The following is a 27,560-nucleotide window of genomic DNA, read 5'->3' as shown; positions in this document are numbered from 1 at the left end:
CACTCTTTCTGTGCCCCGTCTCGCGGTGATGGTGCACTGCAGAGGTGCACACACCCCCTCCCCCGCCCCACTGCCACAGTTGGGATAGCTAAAGGGGCTGCCCCCTCATACCTCTGTTCCCCTGGGTGGGACTCCCTCTGCCCCTTCCGTCCACAGGCACCAGCTGTCTGTGCATCCACCCCAGTATTGTTTTGCCCTTCCTGCAGTTCCGTTAAGTTTATTTACAGCCACCAGTCCTGGCTCTTAGTGTTGTGTGCTGTTATTTAGCTCTAACTTACCCCTAAATGTCTTCTAAGAGTCTACTAAGTGAGGAAGTGTTGGTAATACTGCTAGTCAATCTTGACCTGTGCTTTGGCAAATTCTGGGGTTCAGCATTGGTTAGGTCCAGAGGGTGCCAGGCTAGCATAGTCCAACCCCTAACTGATATAGCTTCAGTCATGCAGGGGGCTAGAGTACATGACCTCTTGAGGTCCTTTCCAGTTCTATGATTTTATACATCAGGGGTTTTGAGCAGACGCCTGCAAAATGTATTCAAAAGTTACACTACAAAAATAACAAAATTGGCTTTAAAATCTAGACACTTAAAAATCCCTATCAAAGTAAAAAAGCTTTATGTACCTTTTTGTCTTCTGATTTCTTTAGCTTTTTCTCACATATCTGCAACCACAAGAGATAAGAATTAGTTACACTCATCCCTTGCTATGTGAGCACAGTTGGTTTCCAAATTTCTGCTTGTAGGCAAAAACTCAAAAAAGTGACACTAATTCCCATTAAAATACATGTAGAAGTCTCCAATTTATTCTAAGTGCTTGTAATTTGACATAAAACAATTAAGTTTAGGTAATTTTTCTGATGTATTTGAATAGTTTGGCACCAGAAATAAGATGTAGTGTATGTATGTAGAGCAGGGATTCCCAATCTATGAGTTGGGACCCAAACGTTGGTCCCATTACATTTGTTAAGGGTCACCAGCTGGGCAGTTCTGAGCTGCAGGTGGCTGTTAAAAAAGCCATTTGCAGTTTCTTAACGCTGCTGCCTCAGGCAGAAATCTATCAATAGATCTCTGTCACTAGCAACAGCAAATTACCTAATGCCTTGGTGCTGAAAGTTTAACACTTGAGTTAACTGGTTTTAAGACTAGTACCTGCTGGGAGCAGGAGGGCTGGGGGAGGCATTTAAGAGGCTGCGGGAGGAGGAGGAGTGTCTGAGGCTGTGGTGGGGGGTGGGGAACCTAAGCTTGGGGGTGGTTTAGGGATGCAGGGGAGTGTGACTGGGGGGAGTTTGGGGCTGCTGGATGGTGTATAAGGCTGGGCGTGGTTTGGGGCTGCTGGGTGGGGAGGGAAGTTAAAACCTGGTTGAGGGTGAGATCTGCCATGTGGGCAGGGGGGACTAATACAGTAAACCCTCAAGTTATGCAGGGGTTGTTCCTGCAACCTGTGCATAACTCAAGTTTTCCTGCAACAGGAGAGAAGTAGGGAACCACCAGGGCTGGTCAGTTTCTTGGTTCCCAGAATGGCAGGATCTGGGACCCAGGGGCAGTCTGGTTCCAGTCTCATGGCTGGTCAGTTTCACATTCCAGCCAGCACAGGAGAGCCAGGAACCAGGCTAAGAGCCTTCTCCCACTTTTCCCCCAGCCACAGGGCTGTCAGACAGCTACATGTCTGAGGGAAGGGAGGGAGGGAGGGAGAAGACTCCAGCTGCAGGTCTCCCCCCGCCAACCCTGCCAGGGACCCCACACCTGCAGCAGAGCTAGCTATGGGGCTACAGAAATTCCCACCCCCAGCCAGGGACCTTGTGGCTGGCTCATATTAGTGGGGGAAGTTCACTCATCTAAGTGAACATGGTAGGTATATGTTTCCCTCGTTTTAGCAAGTATTCATAAGTAAAGTACTCGTTAAAAGAGGGATGAGTGTATTTAAATTAAAAAAAAAAAACCTCAGAGGTTCTTACACAATTACCTCTTGAACCTGGAGCTTTAAGGAAAGCACTAATGTTGTGGGACTGGTGGAAGAAGTATTTCTGGACCCAGATTAGGTTTTTTTTTTTTTTTAAAGGAGTATTTTTCCCCCCTTTATAGTGTTGTCATAATACAGAGTTCAGGTTTCTGATAAAGGGGAAATTCTTCGTTATGAAGATTAATGGGAGGAGGAAATGAACATTCATCTTCAAACTTCAGTAGTTGTCTATATGCAAGTTTTTAATGCATTCTGATTGTGTGGGTGTTGGTGACTGTGGCACGACAAAGTTAAAGTTTGGGTGCTTGAACTTTTTTTTACTGCTTATATACTTTAATATGTTTAGGATTATTTTGAAGTTTAATTAAATTTCCTATTTACATACTACCTGGCTTTTGGCTATTTACAATATTGCTAAAATACTGTTTACCCTAAATTTTTGATTTACATTTCAGTCTTCAGTTCATTTTAACACTGCTTTTGTTATGGAGTTTCTTTTTTAATGTAATTAAAAATTTCCTACACAGACACACTCTAAAGAATAAACTCAAAATATGTTGCCATATAATATATCTAATAATTTGAATTAATACAGTTTCACAAATAATTTTAAACCTTTATTATGAGGCACACAGTGGCTGGTTTATCTCATTCTGGAGTAGCACAAAACAGCTAGAACGTTTTGCATTCTTAATCCTGGATTCGCAGCTGCTTTTTGCCAGCACAGTGCAAAACAGCTGTAAATGTACCCAGCACTTCCTTGTGCTCTCACACACACAGTGTATTTTTCTCTTGTCTTCTGGCCTGTGCCTTGAGTAGATCTGGAGCAATGGATTACATTTGAAAAGATATATGTGAAATATATATATAGGATTAAAGATTATTTTTGTTAGTTTTCATAACCAAAATTTTACCTGTCAGGGAGATGTCCTCTTTTAAAATGGCTTTCATCTCCCATTGCTCTCTATTATCCTGAAGCCACAGCAGCTATCAGGGAAGATGGAGGCCTCCTGTGCTTTATGGAGGCAGACAGACACAGATCCATTCAGAATAGCAAGAGAGAGACTAGTGTGACTTTGCTTCTTTTGAGCACAGTGGGAAATGGCAGTGGTTTTGAAAAAAGTTATGTGTGGAATTTTGTGTAGTAAACCTTTATATTTTTCAGTCTCTGCTAAAGGAGAAACTTTCAGTTACAAAGAATGGGGAAAATTAACTGCTAATCCTTTAAAAAAAATTGTGTAGTGTATGCACAACATTTCAGTGAGCTTTTAATTATGGCACAGGAATTGCAAAGATTTTGAGGTTGACATTTGGGATCCCAAAAGAGTCTGGTGTTGGGAGCTAAATAGCTTACTCTTATTTCTTAAAGTTTGCTTTTATTTCTCAGTTTTAGTTATTTTAATTGTTTACACTAATTAAGTCTACTTGCGAATTCTCCAAAAATTAATTTCTTACTGAAAGGCAAAGTGCTGTTATATTGGGAAAGAGCCATTGTTGCTGTATTATTCATGCATAACAGAAGGTTCAATCCTTTGTTTTAAATGCATAATTCTGCCTTAACTACAGAGTCCGTACTGATGCCTGGATGATAGTCCATACAGTACATATGGAAAACATGGGAATTTATAATTTCTAGGGAGATGTCGACAGAATTATTTTTATTTCAGCAGGGTGTCATCATTGGCAGAATGAACTCAATGGAAGTTCTACGTCCAACACTTATAAGGATTGGAGGGCGCATTTATAGGAAAAATAATATTCAACAACAGTCCTATCCAAATGAAGAAGAGGATGAGTTCTATGCAGGTAAAAACTAATATGCAGGGGCTGAGTCCTATGTTAATATAGTATTTAAGAAAGTGGGGAATCAGCATTCGAGACTTATAGGGAGTTAGCAACTTCAAGATCTGAGCCTGTGATGAGCTCCTGACTGGGTAGAGGCATCTGTCCTTATAGCAGGATGGAGGACATAGTCTTTGGAATGCATTGTTCTCTAGCAGTCCTGGCCCAGAAGTAGAGAAAACTGTGGTTACAAAACACTGGTTTAGGGGATTGTGCAATTGTCTTGTGTTGCTCGCTATCAGTTAATTTGTTGACTGAAAAATTCAGCAGAACAATATCACCTGTGTTAAAAAAAAAAAAGGTCTTTTATTTAAAGTGTTCAGTAAAAATATTAAGACTTTGTATAAAATATTTTCCCTATTTGTGCATTTCCTTGAATTTTCCACAGTGAGTGTAATCTCAGAATTAATAGTAGGGGTTGAGGTAATTTATTACATCCCTGGAAGTGCTCAGGATCTTTTGAGATTTGCCCTAAATGGGTGTCTTGTTCTAGCTATCTAATATGGGTTTCGAAAGGCATCACCTGTTTACCTGTTCCTAACATGGTGTTCTCGCCTGTATGTATAACATATGAAGTGATGGTTGCATGCATCCTTGTAAATATAGTTAAACTCAAAAATATCTGGTAAGTATCTGCCATTTGTTTAAAGTAGAAAATACTGAAAGAACTGAGCAAAATCTACTATTTCTTGCTACCCAAACCCACCCCTACCCACACCGATCTAACCAAGTTTGGCCAAAAAACAAAATGACTAAGTGGTCCATGGGTGAGAAGTACACCTTTATTTCATCTAAGACTTAGTTCTCTGAAAAGGCCAGTGGTCTACTGCTCAACAGGCAGCACAGTTCTTTAAAAATTTCCTATTTGGCTTGTTTGTAAATTTAAGCCAAGAGAAAAACTGGTGTATAGTGGTCTGAAATGGCTACTTTCTTAACCCTGAGAGAATGGAACATTTAAAATTAGTGTCATGATGATGATTTTCTGAACAGGTAGTAACGTGAAATAAAAGCCAACTGGCTGTGGCAGAAAGAGTCCCTTTCCTTCTTTTATTTAACCTTGGTAGAAGAAAGCCAGTGACAGTATTGCATCACATAAAGCAATGTTGGCCTTTACAGGGCAGTGTGATTTTTCTAAATTGTAGGCCCTGGGGATCCTATGGATGAACCTTTTGATGCCTTCATGGTGGAAGAGACTGAGAGAGGTTTCCAGTGTGCAGTGGAGGTTCCCAGTCCACTATATAAGTGAGCCAACCTGTTTTATTTGAATTCTCTTTTACAGAAGAATCTGTCAGGGAGCTTGGATTCTGAGAGACAGCTGCAGGTTTTAGACCTCCCACATATTTTCCATTTTGTTGAGAGTTCTGCATTGTGCAGGGGAAAGCGGTGTGGGCCCCTTTCCAATGCATGTCTTGCACATTTGGTACTTGGCTCTTCACATGGTGGCAGCTGCATCCTGAGACTTCTTCCTGATACAGGTTGAACCTCTCTAATCTAGCATTCTCTCATCTGGCAGCATCCCTGGTACGGCATGGTTTTATTTAGACCAGCAGTGTCCAACAGGAATTCAAAGATTGTCACACTTGTGGTTGTTGTCTTTCCATTTTTGCCTCAGGCTCTCCCCACGTAGCCCTGCTCTAACTGAATGCCCTCCCCCAGAGCCAGGCACTCCCATCCTTACCCTAAATACAGGCTTCACCACCAGCCCTCCCCTTCTAATTTAATGCCGGCGAATTACCAGAGTCGCTGCTGAATCAGCAGCGAGGGCTGCTGCCACATCTGCTGCTGCTGAAGCCATCACCGGGGCCACCACGCTCCTCTCCCACCAAGCAGTGGGACATGCACACAGCGTGGCAGATGGCACTCCCCGTGTGCAGCTCTCAGGAGGAGCCGCATTTAAAGGTCTCAAGAGCTGCATGCGGCTCCAGAGCCTTATTCACCACAATATGGTGTCCTGTTCGCCACATGTAGAGAGTGACAAACGTATTGGGCACTGTGGATTTATACAGGTGGCCACACCCATGGTAGGTGGACAAGTTGTCCATGGTCCCACAAAGTTTATATACAGACACCAGTCCTGGCCCTCAGTGTTCTATGTTGTTATTTAGCTCTAATTTACCCCTAAATGTCTCCTAAGAGCCCAGTAAGCAGTGGAAGCATTGGCAATGCTGCTAGACAGTATTGAATTTCCCATGGTTCAGCAAATTCTTTGGTTTGGTACCAGACAGGTACCTACAGTGTTGAACTAGAGAGGTTCAACCTCTAGCAACTCAAAATCCCTCTCCCCCCAGCCCTGGCTCAACCCTTCCGGTCCTGTACAGCCTGGCTCACCACCCTTGGGCTACGTCTACACGTGCCCCAAACTTCGAAATGGCCACGCAAATGGCCATTTCGAAGTTTACTAATGAAGCACTGAAATGCATATTCAGCGCTTCATTAGCATGCGGGCGGCAGCGGCGCTTCGAAATTGCCGCGGATTGCCGCCGCGCGTCTCGTCCAGACGGGGCTCCTTTTCGAAAGGACCCCGCCTACTTCAAAGTCCAAGGTCTTTGGTCCCCTTGGACTTTGAAGTAGGCGGGGTCCTTTCGAAAAGGAGCCCCGTCTGGACAAGACGCGCGGCGGCAATCCGCGTCAATTTTGAAGCGCCGCTGCCGCCCGCATGCTAATGAAGCGCTGAATATGCATTTCAGCGCTTCATTAGTAAACTTCGAAATGGCCATTTGCGTGGCCATTTCGAAGTTTGGGGCACATGTACACACGTCCTTGATGTGTGGCTCCGGTTCAAACCCTATGTGGCACAGCCCACCACCCCCACACGCGGCTCCAGTTCGCTATCCCTGCGCGTGGCTCTGGTTTAACTCCCCCATGCCCCAGTTCAATCCTTGTGTCTCTGGTTTACCCCTCCCCGCGGCCCAGCTCCGTCTCAACTCCACCTCCCCCACCCTTCTGGAGCCCTAACCCACCCCAGGCTTAACTCCCCTGCCCCCTCCCATGGCCCCACACCACTGCCACTGCTTAATCCCCCCCAACCCCAGGACTTACCTTGCAAAAGGAGCTCCAGGTGCTCTGGCTGCAGAATGTGCATTCCGCCTGGGAAAAAACATCCCCCCCCCCACCCCGACTTACACAGACTTTGAGTTACGCAAGGGTACGTGGGCATGCAACCCTCACGTAACTCGGGGGCTGCTGAATTCCACTTAGGAAGGAACAATCAGTTTCGCACATATGGATTGGGAAGCAACTGTCTAGGAAGGACTCATAATCATTGTCTCATAATCATGTTTGCTTTTTATGGGATGCTGTTGCATAAAAAGCAAACGTGATTATGAGATGCATGAATAGGAGTGTTGTAAGCAAAACATGAGAAGTCATTCTTCCATTCTACTCTGTATTGAGTAGGCGTCAGTTGGAGTGTTGTGTCCAGCTCTGTGCACTATATGTCAAGAAAGACGTGAATAAATTGGAGAAGTCTCAGAAAAGAGCAACAAGAATGATGAAATGTCTAGCAAACATGAGCTATGAGGGAAGACTGAAACAATTGTTTAGTTTCGAAAAAAGAAGACTGAGAGAGGACAGGATAGTGGTTTTCCAGTACCTAAAAAAATGTCACAAGGAGGAGGAAGAAAAATTGTTCTCTTCCTTGGCCTCCAAGGGTCAGACAAGAAGCAATTAGCTTAAACTGCCCCAAGGGAGGTTTAGGTTGGACATTAGGAAAAGCTTCCTAACTGTCAGGGGGGTTATACACTGGAATAAATTGCCTAGGAAAGTTGTGGAATCACCATTATTGGAGATATTTCAGAACAGGTTTCAGAGCCCATTTTAGTACTGTAGATTGCTCAAACTTACTGCATGTATGCCTCCTCAACTTGGAAACTGCACCCTTCCTTTGAAGTGTAGACATACCCTTGGAAGTTTCTAGCTGGTATGATAGCTTTGTTTAGTGATATTTGCCAATTTTTTTTAGGAATGGTTGTATTACAATTATATAATAATTTTTTTTATTTTGGTGTGGATTTTTCTAATGACTGTGGTGAATTGTGTTCATGTGTTGCATGTTTGTTGGTCTCTGATATTCCCTTGGAGGTTGAATGTTATGGTGCTTTCAGAGGACCTTACTGGAGGAATCTCCTCCTCCCTCCAACCCCCAAAAGAAAAGAATAAAGCAACAAAACCCTACTCAGAAAAAGAAAATAGTGCCATTTTGTACATAACATTTGTATGTGTATAGGTATATAATTGGGAAGAAAGGAGAAACCAGGAAGAGGCTGGAAACAGAGACTCGAACTTCCATCAGCATTCCCAAACCTGGCATGGAAGGACAAATTGGTGAGCTTTAATGTGTGCAAGAGGAATGAATGTGCTCTTATTCTTTGTTTTTTATGTACAGGACTGGGAATCAGGAAATAGCTTTTTGCTTCTGAGCTCTAATATATCACTGATTCCGGGACCTTTTTCACGTCACTAAACTTTTCTCTCACTTACAAACCTTTGTAAAGTGCTGTAGTATTTGTAGATGAAAAGTATTATTTAAGATCTAATCTTGCTACCACTTAAGCATGTTCATGAATTGAAGTCTATGGGTAGTGCCTTTGAAGTTAGTCCTAGGAGTAGGCAGAAGTTAAGCATGTGCACAAGTGTCTGCATGGCTTAAGGTCTAAGAGCTTTTTATATTATTAATAGCAGTACTCATGGTGAGTTGTACATACATACCAAAAGATCTTCTCTGTGTGTATGTACATGTGGAATAAACTTTCTGTATATGCATAATAGGTCGTTTTAAAGCTGGGTTTCAAAAATTAGATGTATGCAAGTAACATTGTTGCATTTTTATTATTAGAATGTCACAATGCAAATTCATTTGTAATGTATACTCCTGTTACTTAGTTTGATGACAACAAAGATCATCATCATGCCCATAACATGCTGTACTTGATGGCTTCTGCAAAAGGAATGAAATGTGTGAAGTAGACCTATGATGCCACATGTTATGGGTGGTGGTGTGCCCATATTAGTGCCTGATGTCACAGTAATTGTATACATAAGTAATTAAAAAAAAAGTTGGTAGCATTTAAAATTTCCTGTCTCTTATTCTTGTTCAGAAGTGAACCTCCAGGCCAGAAGTTTCTCAGTCAGTGGGATGTGATTGTTTGGGAAGTCATGAAAGGGAATCAGGAGAATTGTGAGGACTTAAAAAATTAATTACAATTTAAGCAATTTCCTGTCTCCACAAGCCCTTTTCTTTCATGAACACGCATTCTCTTTCATCATCTCAAAGCACACACAAATTGTATGTAACTACTATTGTTATAATTGATGCATTTTTTACCTTCTTTTGCAGTACATACAAGGGTGTAATAAAGTATTCCCCTAAGCTGTGTGCTTGTGTGGTCACTCAAATGCGGCCCAGTTGATTAGCTAGGTTTTTGATTCTGCTGATGGTGCACACTCGCACATGCCTCGTTGCACATAAAAATTATTCTGCACATGGATGGGAAAATATCCACACATGGAAGAAAAAGATCAGAGGGAACACTGGTGTCATAAAAATATTTGATTTCAAATAAAGAGTTGTCAGCCTGACAAGTTGAGAGACAATTATGTAGACATTTCAAGAGCAACTGGACTGAGAGACTCTTAGAGTTTTGTTTTGGCCTCACAGCCCTATCAGCAATCTAGGCGCTACCTTTTTTAAGGTTGCTGAGGAGAAGGGGAAACAAACTTTTGAATGACATCCTCAGTTTATAGCGAAAATCAAAAATGTAAAGTATTGAAGTACAATTAATAGTTTAGCAAGACTTCTCTGTCTGTGTTTAAGGGATGTAGGATATCTTATCTTATTTTTCAACCTTAATACCTGGAATAAAAATACAATGCTGCCTGGTAATTAAAAAAATTTGTAGCCCCATATATTTCTCAAGTCAGTCTGCAGTCATCAATACTGCTATATCTAAATTCAACAAGGCTAATAGTATTGTAGACACCTGTCAAATAGGATCATAATTTTATTTTTATTTTGTATACTGATTGGAATAGTGACTGTTTTTTACATTGCCTAGTACAATAGGCCCAAAATAGTTGAAGTCTCTCGGTGCTACAGCAGTATAAATGCTAAATAATAATATTGGCTATTGCGAATTAAATTATTATTGGAATTCTACTTGACTGTCTTCTCCCCTGAGTCTTCTAGAACTTAATTCATATCTTTACTTTTCAATATCCTGCGGTATGGACACCATTAAAGTTATTAAAAAATACAGTGGAAAATCAGTGTCTTTTAAATTAGTTCTTAGCTCTTATGCACATTATAGCAAAATGTCACCAATCTTGTATGGATTTTATATAGCTACAGTTAGTGTCACTTCTTTGCTTTTAGTGATTACTGGGCAGCAGCGAAGTGGTGTCATTTCAGCCCGAACACGGATTGATGTTCTTGTTGAGAGTTTCCGCAAGAAGCAGCCATTCACGCACTTCTTATCCCTTGCTCTTAACCAGCCTGCAATTCAGGAAAAGTTTCTGCAGTTCAAGGAGGAAGTATTGGAGAAATGCTCCAAGGTAGGGAACCATATTGCTTAAAAGTAACCAATATAAAAATGGACACTCTCTTTTCCAAGATGGTATTTTATCATCATAAACACAAATTAAAATATATGCCATTACAGGAGATTGTCACTTGTAATTGTGAAATGCATAAGTAGTTTAATTATGGTGCCTTAAACGTAGACGTGGAAAACTAGTTATGCTTTAGATATTGAGAGCACTGTAATAAATGCTTTTGGAACATAGAATTGCTTTTATAATAAGTTTGCAGTTAAATGTTTTGGCCCCCTTAGGGATTTCCACAGATGTGGAGAAAACTCTGAGATTCAAAAGTTTGGTTTTTAAATACTTCAAAACCATTTATGTATGCATGTAATCTTTAACTGCATTTTGTGTGGTTCTTACTATAAATATCCAGCATATAACTCGTGGTTTTATGAGTTTGCTGCTGCTTTTTCACTATCCTTTTGGCCTCTGACATTGAACAAATGTGGGAGTCATTACCTTAACTTATAGCCAGACATGAGTTAGCTTGCTTCATGTCAAGTGTTACTTGCTTTTATCCTTGCAAAGCTGTGCTGATAACAACTGTTGACTGTCTTCAGATCTTCTTCCAGTGCTCACTCATATCTGTTTGAGTTAGGCTTCCGCATGCACATGGTTGTTGGAAAGTTTTCTGTAGCAATTACCAGCCAGGTCAGCTGGGGAACCCCCCTGGAGTGGTGCCTGTGCAAAGCCTTTGTATGACCCAGCTGACCCAGCACCCCTCACTTCTTTTCTTACTGCCTGTGTGGTTGTTCCATTGTGTGGTGAAGTACTTGTTGCTACGCCACAGCTCCCTAGCTCTTTCTGTGCAAATATAGGTTGAATCTCTACGAGACAATTTGCTGAACCATGGGAGGTCAATATCGTCTAGCACATAACCACGACTTGTACTGCTTACTGGGCTCTTGGAAGACATTTAAGGGTAAATTACAGCTAATAACACAGAACACTGAGAGCCTGGACTGGTGGCTGAAAACAAACTTTATGGGACCACAGGAAACTTAGCCACATTTCCATCTGTTCCTCTTACTGGTGGTACTTGAGGTTCTCAGTGGGCCACCTGCCCCTTCAGTTTACAGCACTTCCCTTTGGGCTCTCAGGCTGTTTACCAAAAGTATGGCAATGGTGGCTGCCACACTGTCTGGGTGTACCCATATCTGGACAATTGGCTCTTCCGGGGCTGGACCACAAAGTAGGTGCAGGCTCAGGTGGCATTCGCTAGACAGACTCTGGACTTCTACTCAATCTGACGAAGTCCTTGCTGACTGCCTACTCAGTGTATAGAGTTCATTGGAGCACTTCTTGATGCCATGTAAGCCAGGGGGCAATCCTCTCCCATCAGTGTTACCAGGCTCTTATCCAGCTCCTGTGCTCCATCTCCAAGGTTCCCCTTGCCACAGTGTGCACGTACCTCCAGCTGCAGGGGTACACGGCAACCTGCACATACTTGGTGCCATTCGCTAGGCTCCAGCTCTGTCTTTTCCAGGCATGATTGACTTTGCTGGGCCGTCTTCGACAGTACAGCCTGTACGTGGTTGTGGGCTTGCCTTGCCATGTCTCCAGCTCTCTCCGCTAATGGGTGTGCCCGCAGATCATTCTCATATGCATTCCCTTTCATGCAACTCAGCTCACAATGTCCCTTGTCACAAACACGTCAGCTTTTTGTTGGGGTGCTCACCTGGGTCATCTCACAACTCGGCTGTTGTGGATAGCGGAGGAGCTATCTCTCCACATCTACCTGTGCTAGTTCTGGGCCATTAACCTCACTTGTTTGGTACATCTGCCTCATCTCCACAGCCACAGTGCAGCAGTAAAGACAGACAATACAATGGTCATATATTACATTAACCGGGGGCATTCAATTGGGAGTGGAGAGAGGGGGTGCTCCTCTCCGCTCTGCTCAGAAGCTCTGCACCTGTGGGAGCTCTGCACAGCCCACTCTATTCACCTGGAGGTGTCCTTTCTCCAAGGGTTCCACAACCAGCTGTCGGACCATCTCAGTCATCGGTTCCTAGCCCTTGAGTGGTCAATCTGCGTAGACAGCCTCCACGCAATCTTCTGAAAGTGGGGCTTTTCCTGGCTGGACCTCTTCATGTCCCAGAGCAACTGCAAGTGTCCTGCATTCTGCTCTCTCTGGGACCTCAGCCTGGGCTCTGTAGCAGATGCATTCCTCATTCCGTGGACCCTGGATTGTTACCCACACAAATTACTTGTTCCCTTCCACACTTCAGGGACAAACACACAATTCCCAGTTCCTAGGGCTCAAGGTGAAACCCTGTTAATTCAAACACCCACCCTTACCCAATTCGTAGGGCCCAGGGCGTAACTTCCTTCAAGTCTGCAGGATCTATGGCATTGAAAAAGCCTTACATACATGTGTGTGCGTGTGTGCGCGCACACACACGTGCACTAGTAATATTCTTGGTCTTTATTTATTGACAATTACCAAATAAGCAGAATATATGCTGAGCACAAAGTGTCATGCTTACCAATCCTGATAAAGGCAGGCAGACTTCCCTTGTTGTCCAAACAAAATCAGTCTCTCTGGATGCTGGTTGCTGCATCTTATGGGCATGCAGAAGAGTTCTGGCAGCTCTGGTCTTAGGCTGTCTTGGAGGTGAGTTCTTCTTCCAGGTCTTTCCCTCCTTCTTTTCGCTGTTCCTTTCCCTTTCTTGATTCCCTTCCTTCCTGCTGTTTTCCTCCTTGGACTCCAGTTTATGTAGTGAAATTTGAGTCCTGCTTAGCTATATCTTGACCAATTATTTTAGTATAATTTTACTGGCCAGTAGTAATCTATTGTAACAGAATTACCTAAGCAATCAGACTCCACCACCTTAGTTGATTTACACTTAGTAAAATTAATTATACAGCATATAGAAACAATTACAAACCCAACAGATCATACAGACAACTAATAAGAAGAGTGAAGACAATCATCATAGAATGGGTATTCCACAACCTCAGCTATTGATAAATAGTTTCTTGCCAGATGAAATGCTGCTAAGTAAGTTTTCTCTATCCATCTTGAGGTCTGTTTATTAGGTGACAGTGGATGCCATCAGGTCAGGGTCGTCTTCTTAACAGCCTGGTGTGGCATTATTGTAATGATATTTAGATGGAGTGTGAGCATGTGACTCCCAGCTTTACAGCTAATGGCTGCTGCTCTTCATTTTGGCTGCAGAGGAAGGCTTTTAGGCCTTTTAGTGCAGTTACAGAAAAAGCATATTATACTGTTACAGGGTCTGCTCTGTTCCTTTCCTGCATTTCCACTTGTGCACAAGGTGCTTCTCAAAGTTCTTGGGGATAAGGCGGATGTAATCCTCATAGGCCCAGTGCGGGCTCATCCCATGCTAATGGATTGCTCTGTTCTTCCACCCATTCAACTTCCCCCTGGTTATGGACCTCATCACACAGAAATACGGTCCCCTCCTCTGGTCCCTTCACCTCATGGCATGACGGCTTTGTGTTTGACACCTGCCAAGCAGGCTCGCTTAAGGCCAGTGCAGTGGGTTCTCCTCAGCACCCACAAGCCATCTACATGACTGTCCTACCTGGCCAAATAGTTACGCTTTCCCTGCTGATGCAGTCAGAACAATCTTTTCTCTCTGTCTACCTCTGTTGTGCAGATGCTAGACTACCTAGTTTCTCTGAAGCACCAAGACCTTTCTTCTTCATCTGCAAATGTTCACCTGGCAGCCATATTGGCGTTTCATCCTGGGGAGGCGAGGGCTCCATTTCTGCATACCGCATGGCAGGGCGCTTCCTCAAGGGCGTGGACTGACTTCAATAATCTGGTCCTCTAGGTGCATATGGGTTCTCCTTCAAATCTCTGGCCCCTTGTTCTTTCCTCAGCCTCTCCTGGAAAGTGGCCTTCCCTGGTGGCTGTCACCTCTGCCAGAAGGGGGTCTGAGATCTGGGCCCTCACGTCTGAGCCCCCTTACATGGTGTTCCAGAAAGACAAGGTCCAACTCCATCCTCACCCAGCTTTCTTTCCAAAAGTGGTCTCCAGGTTCCATGCTCATCAGGACATTTTCTCGCCTGTTTTCTGTCTGAAGCCTCATAGCTCCTAGTGGGAGCAGCAGCTGAACTCTTGATGTGAGAAAGGTGCTTGCCTTCTATATTGACCAGACTAAGCCCTCACTGTTGTAAGTATTGTTCTTTGAGATGCGTTGCTGATATCTATTCAAAACCCACCCTCCTACCCCACTGTCAGAGTGGATGGCAAGAAGGAACTGAGGGCTGCTGGATCAGGTGTCATATATAAGCATAAGCACTGTGAGGGCTGATCCTCACTCTGACACTCTGAGTGCAGAAAGTGGGGGTCCACAAAAACCTTAAAAAATATCTTGCCTCTATAAGCTCTGCTTAAAAGAAACTCCCCAAGGTCACAGATTCCCTGACCTCGGAGGGGTGATTGCCACCACCACCAAGTGAAAAAAAACCAAACCCTTAAAACCCAGGAAGACACAGTTGGATATCTCCCTGTGGGGTAACCCCAAGCTTCGCCCTTTCCTTTGGAGATAGGCTGGAAACAAAAAGCTGTAATCTGATAGCTGACCCTTCGGCCTAGGCAGGCATTTACACAGACGCTCCTCTAGGACACAGAAATCAAATTGTTGCTTTTAAAAAAAGTAATTTTATTCACAAAACAAAAGATGAAAAAAATACCAAGAAAGTAAGCAAGCGTACTTGGTTGCTAGATGTAATTAAATCAACTAAAATTATCCAGGCTAGAGCACAGAGAATTACTTCCCAGGGTTTCAGCTTAGAGGTTACAGAGTACAGGGGAAAAATATATCAACTAGCCTAGAAAGTCCCACACCAAATCCAAAATAAAAATAACCTCCATCTCTAAACATTTCCTTTCTACTTACACATCTATGTGCTGATTATGACGTGGCCAGGTTATTTACTGGATTTATTCATCCTGGTTAAGCAGCTTGTCTGTGTCTTTCTGCTTCAGCCCAGAGCAAAGACACTCTCTCTCTGGAGGCAATTTATTTCAATTCAAAAATCCCTCTTTCTCCTCATTGCCTCGCCTGGCTGCTTCCCACAGAGGACCCTTGTTCTGGGTATAACCTTTTACAGGCATTCATTTATAACAGGCACCACTCCAGAGGGCTCCCTAGCTTACCCGGTTGGTAGTTGCTACAGAAAACTTGCTGACAGCCATGCACACGCACACCTAACTCAAATAGATACGAGCAACACATCGCAAAGAACGGTAGTTACATTGGTGAGTAACCATTTTGTACACTGATAACAGCAGAAAATAACTAGGAACATAATTGAGAACAGAATGCAGTGAATGCTGTATAGTCCTTTTTTAAAAAGTGGCTAATTTATTATGGAATTCAGAGTTGGTGAAAGCTAGCAACTAAAGAGCCATTGAATCAGTTCAGAAAAGAAAGCAGTGTTTCAACAGAAAACTGGGAGGACTATCTTTTAGGGAAGAGAGACTAATTTAGTTTAAATACCCATTCATTCGTTGGCCTCATTGAGGAGGCTAACAATGAGAATGCTAGATTGTGTGTATGTGACAGTCACTTCATTTATCTAGGGTCTGATACTGGTGTTTATCACAGTACCTGAGTACTTGTGCAGAATAACTCTTTTGCTATGAGGAAGGCTTCGTTTTTAAAAACTGAATATGAAAGATCGGGGGTTTTGGTGTAGGAGTGCTATTGCAGGAAGGCTTTGCATTCAGCTCTGTGCAGCAAGGATAGTGTTCATTTTTGTCTAACTGGGAGTGCCATAATATTTGCCTGCCTTTTTGCTGTTGGCTTGCAGTTCCATTGTTCCAGTGGAACAAAGCGGTTGTTGAAAGAGATGACTTTCAGATCATTAGCACATTCTAAAGCAGAGCTCTTCATGTATGATTTTTTTGTAATAAGCACCTTAGTGACATCCTTGTTCACAGTCTGGAGTTCCTCTTCTCCAGGTTCGTTAAAGGTGTTTTCCAGTCTGCCTTCCACCTCTTGCGTATCACTGGAACTGTTTTCACAAAAATACCTCTTCACAGTCAGAAGCAGTACTTAGTTCTTGGCCACCTTTTACACAGCCATGTTCCTTCTTTCTTTTTGAAATCTCTTCCTCCTTGGCTTCTGCACCTCTGCCCTTGCCTAGTTCTCCTTCTGCACTGCTATTTGCTTTTTTCAGTGTGTCCTTTGAGGGATCATTTTCTTTTTACCTTATCTCTGGGTTATCTCATCCACAAACAAAAATTCAACTACTATGTCTATGCTGATGACTCACACAGCTCTCTCACTTTTCTAGACCTGTCTCCTTTCTAGCCGGTCTAAAATCTCAGGCTGTCGCTCTGGCATCTTTTGGTGAATGTTGCGCCATTAGCTCGAGTTCATTATAGCAAAAACAGGGCTATTGTCTCTTCCCTCCCTTTCCTTTATTGATATTTAACCTCCTTTATTGAAGGTTTGGTCCATAGGTGACTATTAGCAAGGGGTAAGATATGGTGCCCAGCCTTTTGTCGAAGCCGGGAGATGGATGGCAGGAGACAAATCGCTTGATCATTGTCTTCCGTTCACCTCCTCTGGGGCACCAGGCAGTGGCTACTGTTGGCAGACAGGATACTGGGCTAGATGGACCTTTGTTCTGAGCCAATATGGCCGTTTTTTATGTATCTCAGACAACTCATCCTGTTTCTTGGCCCATGTGACTTGGATATCATTTGCAAATCAGATCTGTCCTCACGTCCAGCGTATTTCTCAGTCTTGCCATTTCTGTCTGTGTGACATCTCTAAGATGAAATATGGATGAATAGAAAGTATGCATCTTGAGTCTCCGCAATGTCCTTTTCTCTGTTCTTGACAAATGAAATTTTGCCCCTCTCATATCCATTCAGAATGTTTCTGCAAAGGTCATTTTCTCAGCCTGGGGACTGTCCTCTGTATAACAAACACATAAATTACTTGTCTTCACTTTCAAGGCCCTTCTTGGCCCACCTTAGCTTTAGCAGAAATGAGTAATGATAGGTAATGACTTTTTTTTCCTCACCTCTGACTGGCCCATGGCATCAGCTTGTTCAGGGGGGGATGGCGGGCAAACAGTCAGCAGTCTGGCCCTGATTCAGGGCGGGGCGGCAGGCAAACAAATAGCTACCAAAGCGGTGTTGCTTGGGAGAGGTGAGGGGTTGCCTCTCCAGCGGTAGGGTAGGGGGATGCAGGCCCTCCCACTCCACTGCGTCCTGGCCGGGGTCCCTAGCAACAGCTCTCGCTGAGCTGGGTAGTGGGGATCCAGGCTGCAGCACTCTACCTTGGGCTTAGGCGGAGCATTCCCTGGGCCACTTCCTACCTCCACTTCCATCAGCGTTTGGTCCCACTCGGAGATGTGGAGATACCTGACTGACTGGGCAAGCTCAGGAAGGTGGGTCTCCTCTGGGTAGGTAGAAGCTAGCAGGGTCAGGCTCGCTGACTGGTTGCCTGCCCCTCCACCCTGAACCAGGGCCTGGGTGTGTACGCTGCTGGGCAGTGACCCCTTTTAAAGGTGACAAGACCCCAGGGAGACGGCTGCCAGCCCCAAGGTCGGCCATATGCAGACTGGGGCAAGGTGCGGAGGCCCACGCTGCCCAGAGGGGGTACCCGCCACAGGCCGAGATTGTTACAGGCCTGGATAGGGATGTGTGTACTGTTGATAGCCCCTGCACAGCTGGGGAAGCCCAGGGTGCTGAATCCCACAGTGACCATATCCATGTCTACTGGGCGGATGACCCTGTGCAGTAGGATGCTGTTTCTCGCACTGACTACCTGCAGTGGGGGGACAGATAAAGCAGAAATCACAGGGGTGCCAGAACACCTGCCAGTTTCACCCCACTTATGAGGAGCAGCCCCCTGAAACCACACCCATCCTTTTTCGGGCTTTGCGGGAGCGGGACAGAATGAACTCTATTGGGGGATCTAGGGATGCCCATCCCATCCACCCTTGCTCTGGGTCAGTGGCGCAAGACTGCCATACTGGCATGAGCAGGGCCCTGGCTGTTGACCTCCCCATGCCGAACTGGTTCCTGATCGATTGGCAGCTGTCTGGTGCTGTGATTTTCCAGAGAACGATGGTGATACGCTTCTGGAGGGGGATAGAGGGCCTTTTATGTGTCCCGTTGCCGCATGGCAGGTGTGAGCCATTTACGGATCTCGAAGAAGGTCGCCTTCTTCATTCTTAAGTTGTGGAGCCACTGCTGGTCTCCCCAGGGCTCCAGGATGATGTGGTCCCACTACTGTGCACTGTTGTCCAAATGCTGCAGGGCACAGTGTCCAGTCCCTGGGAGGCAGCCTGCAGCTGCTGGATACCCCAGATACCCAAGTAGGGTCTGCCACACAGGCAGGGGTTGGGTCCTGCAGGTCCAGCATGGCAGCCTACAGAAAGTGCTGCGTAACTTGCAGTAGGAGGAGCAGCAGCTGAAGACTGGCCAGGGGCAGCTCTGGCTCCATGGCAGGGAGTGTTGTGGTGCCCTGGATCAGGGCAACCAGAGCGCACAGTGGCTACCCAGAGGGGTAGGCAAGCAGGCAGGGAAACTGAGAAGCAGCTGTCCAAGGTGGTTCCTTTAAGAACGAGCCTCAGATGCCATCAGGGAGCAGCCACAGGAAGCAGCTTCAGCCCTGGTGCCCTGCTTGAACTGTTTCTGGGTGGCCCTGAATGCGAGATAGCATCCTAACTGTGTGGAGGCCCCACTCCTGAGTGCAGTTTTGAAATACATTTTGTATGTAGATTTGTTGTTTCGAAATACGATATTTCCAAACATCTTATTTTGAACTAATGTTGCAGTGTAGAGGTAGCCTTGGGGACTGTGGTGCTTTTAACTTTTCACTCTTTTCCCTCTCATCTCGACTATCATTATTGTTCATACATTCATAAAAGTATATTTCAACTCCATATCTTTCAATCGTGCTACTGTGTCACACAACAAGGTCTGCTAGAAGGCATATCAGTATTGAAAACCGTTGTGCTTCACAGTGCCATAAGAGAGCTTATAGAGGTGTCTAAAGGAATAGAGGATTTTTCAGGATGCTTAAGGAAACCTGAACAGACTTCAAGTAAGGAAACTGTATCTTTGTTTCTGCTACAGCTTCAAAAGAGTATGGAGTCATTTAATGACTCCAGTACACACAGAAGTTTACTAATGATAGTGAAAAGCACATTTGTGTAAGTTAGCATTTCTTCTGTTTGCTGAGCATTTGTGCAGGATTCTTTCTGCTCTAAAATTGTTACCATGACAACCATTCATCCATACATTGTAATAATGTAGTCTGTGTCCGTATATATTTTGCATTACTTTTTCGATTTCATGAGGATTTTTAAGTTGATATTTGTATTAAAACATCAAAAATCATAAGCATTATCAGAGCCACTTCTTTTGGTTAGACAACCAGGCAGTGAAGTGGCAAAATCGAATACAAGGGCTAATATTTAAATGTGTGCCAGCTGCATCTGACTGGGAGGATGGTACTGTTGTGATATGGAAGGGTGACTGTGACAGGCTTGAATCACCAATGGGTGGGGAGTACCGAAATGTTTATAGCTGATCCTGGGGGTGGAAGAGGAGGTATGCTTTGCTCTCCACCATGCTTTAATGGTTGGTTATGGAGCAATATTGCTAAGAAAAATCTGGAATGGGTCTTTCAGTCGCTGCAAGTGCTACCTTTATGTTTTGCAGACTGCAGCTGTAATGTGGGATGGAAAATACAACTACTGTAGTGGTTTGGCAGTCTATAAATATCCAATGTAGATAACTACATAGAATGAAAGGAAGGTATCCTGGGGTGGGGGGAGGTAGAGGGAGAGGATGTGTGTGTGTGAGAGAGAGAGAGAGAGAGACTTTCTCCATTCCAGTGTCTAGTACATCTGTGATTCTTTAGATTGTTTTGACGAATGGTAAAGTACCCTGCTTATTCCTTATAGATGTATACATCAGGATTCAAGTGGGCATGTAATTTTGGGTAAGAAATAAAAATGCTTATAAATTGTCTTGTAAATATTATGTTCTTGGGTAATAAAAAGGATAAAACTGGGAAGGAGGAAGCTCAGTATCGAATAGTCTTGTCAGATATCTTGCCATAGAGGATTTTTTTCTGAAACGTGGTCTCACGAATTAGGAGTAATGAAAATACAATGATGCTTGGGCTCTGGGACAAGAAACAGGTGCTTCAATGAAAATTTTATCTGGCATTCTATCAAAATAGTCATATCCAGGAACAAAGGCATCAGCAGTGGGGAGGTAGTCAGATATTTAGTGGTGAAGAAATTGGATCTCCCCACCTGTCACTCTCTGGAAGTGGAAATGGTGGTCCATTTCCCTTCTACCATACCTCTGGGACTGTGAATGTGGTTGTCATATTTTTGTTGTATCACAGTCATGGAAGATTGGACAATTGAATTCAGGATTTTATCAATGTTCGTAAAAGGCCTGCTTTCCTTCTCAGCAAGCTCTGTATTGAACATGGTGCCTCTGTTTATGTTGGTATTTAAATATAGATGCACAAGAGCAGTAGGCTTAGATAGGGAACACAGTTATTTTGTTCCACATATAGACTTGCAAATTTTTTAGTATGAATGACATATGTGACTCTTTGGGGAAAGTATGTATAAAGTTAGTGGGCACTCAGTGTGTTTGGTGTCATAAAATCTTCATGTATAGTTGAAACACTTTTTTTTCTGGGAAAAAAAAACAAAACCCAAAACCATAATTATTTTCCTACCACTACCCCTTCTTTGGTTGAGGAAAAATCACAACCCTGTCATCTCTTTCCCTTCCCTTCTATAGTGCTTATTGTGTTCTCTGTACACGGGAGAGACATAACGCTTGTTGGCAGGTCAAACAAAAGGTATCACAATAGCTTTCTGCCCAGTAGAGAGCAGTGTTTGGAAGGCAGGAATACACAAAAAAATTATTATGTAGATATTACTTGAAGGCAATTTTCCCAAGATCCCCGCATGCATTATTAAAATTGGCTTACTGAGACGCGATTGCTGTTACTGGCTTATAAATATAAATATGTATAACTCAAAGGTGCTTTATGCTAAACAGGCCATGCAGCATATAATTTTAAAATTACAACCTGCTGAATCTATATATCCTATTTTTGTACATGTATTATTTTTGTATGTGAAGTTAGAAATGTGAAGTGTGAATCTGTTTTCAGTTCTAAATGTGCTAATGGGGGCCATTAGGGATACTTAAGGAACTTAATGGTTCAGTACATAAACCAACAACCTGTGAATGGTTTTGTTTTTCCTGTAAGGCCAAACTGTGGTTGGTCCTATGTGACCATGCCAACTGGTACTGGAATCCATCCTGAATCTAGTACTTTTCCATGAGGATGGGGAGACTGAACAAAAGGTTCCCACCCTGTGGGAAAGTCTGTCTTAAGGAAGGGAAAAAAAAATTAGATCTTCGTCTTCAGGTGGCCTTTGAAACTGTCTCACCCACCCTAGGAGGATACACGTAAGAAACCTGAAAACAACAAACACTAGAGAACAAGTACGCCTCATGGCATCCATGTAGAACAAAGATTGAAGCAATTCACAATATGAGGAGGTATCCACCTATTTTTTCCTTTGTCACCACAGCTATTGATGTTGCAGGAAGTAGGTTTATATCACTTATGATGGTGGATGCAGCAAATGAAAGAGACAGGATAAGAAAAAATTGTATCTGAAAGAAATTCATATTTCTAGGCAGTACCATTGTGACCTAAACAAAAATAATGCTCTTGTGTCTGCAATTTGTCAAACTGTAGAGGACGAATATCTCTGATGTTTCTCATTTCATTTTCTACCAGGATGAAGTCTGCATATTAATGTAAAGCAAAATGTGACATCTTTGGAAAATTCCTGTGTTTTATAAGACAACTCTTTCAAAAGAGATTTTATGTACAATGTGCCTTTCTCTGGAAGAAAGAGGTAGCTGGCAGGAAACTTATATTTTCTCTTTCCTTTTCTCCCTCTTTTAGGGAAAAATAGCAGCAGGGGTTTCCTCTCTTTTCGTGCTCACTTTGTAGAGTAGAGGAAGCAAAGATGTGTCCTCTGTTCCTCCTTCCTAGTGGGTTATAGGACAGAAACTGCTGTAGAGGAGAAGGAAAATAAGAGAGTAATTTTTAGCTAGGATACCTTTCTTGCATGTTTCAGATGCTGACGTAGCTCCACCTGCAGGGAGTCTCAGGAATCTCTCAGCCAGGCACTAGCTCTTCTGATCTCAGATTTCCAAACCTAGCATAGCTATACGTTCTGAAACAGACTTAAACTGGGCAATAGGAGGAATGCTCTCTAATACTGAATTTACCCAAAACCAGGCTAAGAGGAAGAGAGGAGTGTTCACTTCTTCCTGCTTGCCTCTCACTTTAGCCTTCGCCTGTGACAGGGAACTGCTATATTCAGTTTTCAGGTGGGGAAACAGGCATTCAACTTAAATGAGTTGTCCAGTTTGATTATTCATTGTGAGTGTTGGCAATGGAACTCATGGCCCCTGGGTCCTTACCCATTGCCCTAAACTTATGCAAGCAGATCTTTGAAAATTTTGTTTTTTAACAAGACTGAGCCCAGATGCAGCATCTTTCCATGGAAGTCTGAGGATTTGTGGGCCTATAAAACAGGAAGGGTGTGACAAGGATTTCTAGCATATGCCTGAGATCCTTGGGGCTACAGAGAGAAGATAATGTGGCTCTTGGGCCGTTCATTGTGGTCCTACTTCCCAGTATAGAAAACATGGCTTACCCAGGTGATGTACAACCACTGGCTCTGCAGTCACCAATCCGTATTTCAGAGGCATTCAGCTGGTGTTTGAAAGCTACAAAGGGTACAGCTCTTCAGGCCAAATGCAGATTAGACAGTACAATTTGGGTTGAATCAGCCCAATATCTTTCTACCCTTCAACTTCTGCTTCATAATATTAGTGTAGTTCTCTCCTGCAAGCTACATATTCACTGTGTTAATTTTATATTCATCTGTATGCATTACAGAAATTAAAATAAATTGTTGTCAACACTTGGAATAAAGCAAGCCTACCTCTCACTCTATCCACTGATGGGCTGAATATCTGTGGGCTACCGACCCACCTTAAAACCCAAAACCAAAGAAGGAAATCTCTTGTACCACAACCTAAATATGTCTTAAAGCAGAGGGAGTATGAGCCTTTTCTTTGGTTTCATTTTGATGCCAGGCAGAATATAGAAAAGCTAGAGAATTGAAACCAAGTGGACTCTCAAACAGAAAGTCCCTGCTTTCTTATGCTTTTGAGGTTGCTTCTCTAGGTAATTTTCTTTCGTTGAGAAGCTACTATGCTGCATTACACAGGAGACAGAGGGAAGGAAGGGAAAGTATAAGCAGAAAGGGGGAAGGTAAGGCAGCCCCTTTTTCAGATGATGTAGGCAGCCTTCTCTTCCCATTTCTGTCACTGGTATTGGGTAATCCCTATGTGTTCTCCCTCCCAGTGTAGCATAAATAATGAAGGCAACACTGTAAGTGAAATAACAAGGTATATTGAAGGAGCTGAATTGCAGCAACTGGAAAATGGAACAAGTAATAATCAAACAATCACACATCAATAATAACCATATAACTAAATAACAGTGCAGGGATTACATACAGAAGGCATGAAGTCTAAGCCCAAATACCCATTTGGCCAGAGGAGAGACAGGATAAGAGGAAAGCATCCAAAGAGGAAAAATAAGAAAAGTGTATTCTTTGGGTGATGTGCGTCCGAGGCCTGGGACCTACAACCCTTAAGCTAATTTTAAGCTCTTGGGAAGGAACTCCTGGGAGATAGCAGTGAAGATGATCTGTCTCCTGTTTTGATGTAGTAGCTACAGTGGCCCGATGCAGGTGGAAGTAAGATGAAAAAACCATGTACACACACTTCTGGTAGAAGGGCTAGGTACTGTATATCATGTCTGGGCAGTGTGCAACAGTCTTGGTGCTGTGGGCACAAATCTGTGCTGTGTGCAAATTTGTACACCCTTCTGAGGTACTAGAACTCTGTTTGTGGCAGGAAAATCCGGTCATGACTGGCTTAGTCCCTGACCCTGAGTTCCAGAATGGATCCTCTCTTTTCAAAATGGAAGCTCTTCCTCATAAGAGACGTTGGCATACCAGAGTCCAAATTATTAACATTAACATCCACCCAGTAATTCTAATACCCCTTAACAGCTGGGTTGAAATAGGAAGATGGCTTTGACACCATGTCAGGTGTTTGGCATTAGTTCAGCAGTGGGTTAATTAACAGCAGCACAAAGATCCACCTCCCCAGGGCTGGAGAGTGTTTCCTCTATAGTGCTATGAGGGTTTGCCAACTTGTGACTGAGAGCAAGCTCCTGCATGGGATCGTGTGAGCTCATAAGTCACTTGGCTGGCCTATAAATACAAACCAAAAGAAGTGTGGATTTTGGTGGGTGGGGGGGTGTACTAAGGTTTTGGTAAGTGGGTGTGTGGGGTCTGGGGTCTGCCTTGATTTATCCACGAGGCTGGGAAACCAGCCAATGGGAGTGGAGAAATTGTGCTGAACTGAGCAGCTCCCAGGAGAGTCTCTCAGCTCCCGTTGTTTCAGTTCATGCCTCCTTCCCTTGTTCTAGCATGAAACTGGCCGATGGGAGCTGAGACGGACTTTGAAGTTCTTCCCTCCTCCTCTGTGCAGGAGCCAGCTGCGGGCCGGATTAAAAGGCTCGGTGGGCCAGATTCGGCCCTCTGGCCACATCTTACCCACCACTGCTTTAAACCTTTGTCGAGAGTAAGGACCCGCTGCTAGCCTGCTCTATCTAGTGATCTAACGGGAGGCAGCTCCAATCAGAAAAGCTGGGCCCAAGTTGAGCTGGCTGAGTGATTTGGAGATCTACTCTTGAGAGGTCCAGCAGCAGTAGAGTCTTCTTAGAGTTCACTCATGCTGCGATAGTGCCTATGCTTGCTTACTTCCAGCCTTGCTCCGGTCTAGCTCCACTCCTGCTCCTACTCGACACTTCCCTGCACCTTCCTTGCCTCATCTCACCACAGGTCATGTGGCTCTAACATATAGCCTCTGATTCCTGACCCCTGTTCTGACCAGTAGGCACAGCTGCCCACATCCCAGTCAGTAACACCCTGGCAGAGTGAAGCAGGGCACCATGGAAACATTTTAAAGTGGAATTTTGAAATGTAACTCTGAATCTTGTGTAGAACTTTAAAGCCTTCCTCTCAATTAATGAACTTTATTTTGAGCCAGGGAAATGTGTGACTTTCACTTGGGACTAATTGGCCTTTTCTAATTTTTGCTGCTAGAAATTGTGACCCAAGTAGAAATAAAACCTTTCTTGCTGCATTTACAATAGGACCATGGAGTTGATAGCAGTCTGTTCCAGAACCCAGCAAAGCTCCATCTTACTATTGGGACACTAGTACTCCTGAACGATCAGGAGATCCAGAAGGCATGCGAACTTCTTCAGAAAAGCAAAGAGGAATTTATTGAGTAAGTGAAATGGGGGCATGGTCACTGAGTGCAGGTATTTGGAGAACCAAAATCATTTTAGAGCATGGGTAACAAGTACAAGAGAGAGAGTGGTTCACCAGTTTAATGTAATTCACCAGTTTTGAATCATTGTTTGAAAACGTGTAAAATACGTTTCAAACAAAACCATCTAGAAATAAGACAAGGATATTTATTGTATTTTGCATCAATCACTGAGGATTTTCTGTGTTTAACAGAAACCGCATTTCTTTCCTTATGCTCCAGCAATCCCCATTATTTTGCTATGAACAGAGTTTTTTTTTTCCTTTGCCTGCCAAAAGAACAAGAAGAAGTCAATTGTCAGACAAGTTGTGTTCTTTCAGCTGAAAACAGATGTTAATGTGCCCCTGAAATACATCTTTTGGGACAAGTAGGCCTGTGCTGAAAACCTTAAAGACCTGAAATATTACCTCAATGCTACGATGGCACTGAGACTATGACGTGTTCAACACTGGTCCTCTTTCCCTCACTATTTCAGTATGGTCTGGCATATTGGAAGAGGTAAGGCTTACTTGCCATAATGTTTCACTGTCTTTATTCTAGTTTAAAAGTCTTGGTGAAGATCACAAACAAAGTTTATCTAGCAGGTGCACTAAAGAGAAGCTAACAAAATTAGTACAAAGTCATGGATGCATCTGATTAGCTTTGTTAAAGGACCATGGATTTGGTAGGGCCCTGCTTATGTGCTGTATGATGGTATCAATCCATACACAAAACTTTCCCAACTTAGAGTTCTCTCTGTGAGTTGACGGTAGAGTATGAGTTAGTCTGTTGATCTAATTTAATTATAACATCAACTATCCAGTGTCCAATATAGGTCTCTATTTCAGCTCTCAAATGGTATTTTCATGTGTCTGAGCTTCTTAATATTTTGTAAGCTTTTCATCTGAGTGTATACTTGTGAGCCTGTTGCAAAGCAGATGGAGCCACTATTCTGCACATAACCAGGGCGTCTCTAAAGCCTGATTTGTTAGGAGAGATTGTTGGTCAGGATTGTGCAAGCTCCTACCATCTCCAAAATATGTTAAGATAAATACAAAGAAGACCATATTTTAAGTAGGGGTGTTTAAAGATTAACCGGTAAGCCTCATTTAAGTAGATGAGGCTTACCTGTTATGGTTGAATGGTATGGGCTGGAGCAGCTTTCCTACCTGTTCTGTGCAAAGGGTTGTTCTAGCCCAATAATACTTCTACAGGTGGGGACACTCCAGCTAGGCGGGACCAATCCCATCTGCGATGGCCCTGGGCAGGAGTGCTGGCTGGAAAGGCTGCTCAGCTCAGATGGGCTGGAGTGGCTCTCTGCCACAGATAGGGACAGCCTTGGCCTGTCTGGAGTGCGTCTGCCATGCAACGCACCTGAGTCTGCTGTGGATGGGGCCTGCTCTGGCTGTTCTGGAGAGCACCCCCATCCAGGGCAGTGCCACAGGCAAGGATGCTCCAGCCAGTCCAGAGTAGCCCCCGTCCCTGGTGTGCCATGAACAGGGGCACTCCAGCCAGGCTGGAGCAGCCCCTGTCCACTGCTGCTCCAGACTGGCTAGGTTGGAGTGGCCCTTCCAGCCGCCCCCACCCTCACCCATTTATTGGTTAACTGTTTATACCTAGCATTTAACTGGTAACCAGTTACATGAGATTTTACATTCCTAAGCTTAAAGCATACTTAAAATGGCAGTAAGTTTAATAATGAAGCACCAACCATTTTATTA

General features: G+C 43.7%; 1 protein-coding gene across 3 annotated transcripts in view; it reads left to right on the top strand.

Moving 5' to 3' along the window:
* Positions 1-27,560, top strand: part of ASCC1 (activating signal cointegrator 1 complex subunit 1) — a 64,844-nt gene that overhangs the window by 1,125 nt on the left and 36,159 nt on the right. For all 3 annotated transcript variants that reach the window (XM_075000286.1, XM_075000285.1, XM_075000287.1), the window contains exons 2-6: positions 3,623-3,761; positions 4,940-5,039; positions 8,023-8,120; positions 10,168-10,346; positions 25,682-25,818. In XM_075000286.1, coding sequence (XP_074856387.1) covers positions 3,644-3,761; positions 4,940-5,039; positions 8,023-8,120; positions 10,168-10,346; positions 25,682-25,818 — 632 coding nt within the window. In that variant the 5' untranslated portion in view covers positions 3,623-3,643. The remainder of the gene's footprint in view (positions 1-3,622; positions 3,762-4,939; positions 5,040-8,022; positions 8,121-10,167; positions 10,347-25,681; positions 25,819-27,560) is intronic.

Source organism: Carettochelys insculpta, chromosome 7 (genome assembly GCF_033958435.1).
Source record: "Carettochelys insculpta isolate YL-2023 chromosome 7, ASM3395843v1, whole genome shotgun sequence".
In the NCBI taxonomy this organism is placed as follows: Eukaryota; Metazoa; Chordata; order Testudines; family Carettochelyidae; genus Carettochelys; species Carettochelys insculpta.
Note: the sequence above shows the minus strand (reverse complement) of the source record. Positions and strands in the feature narration are given on the sequence as shown.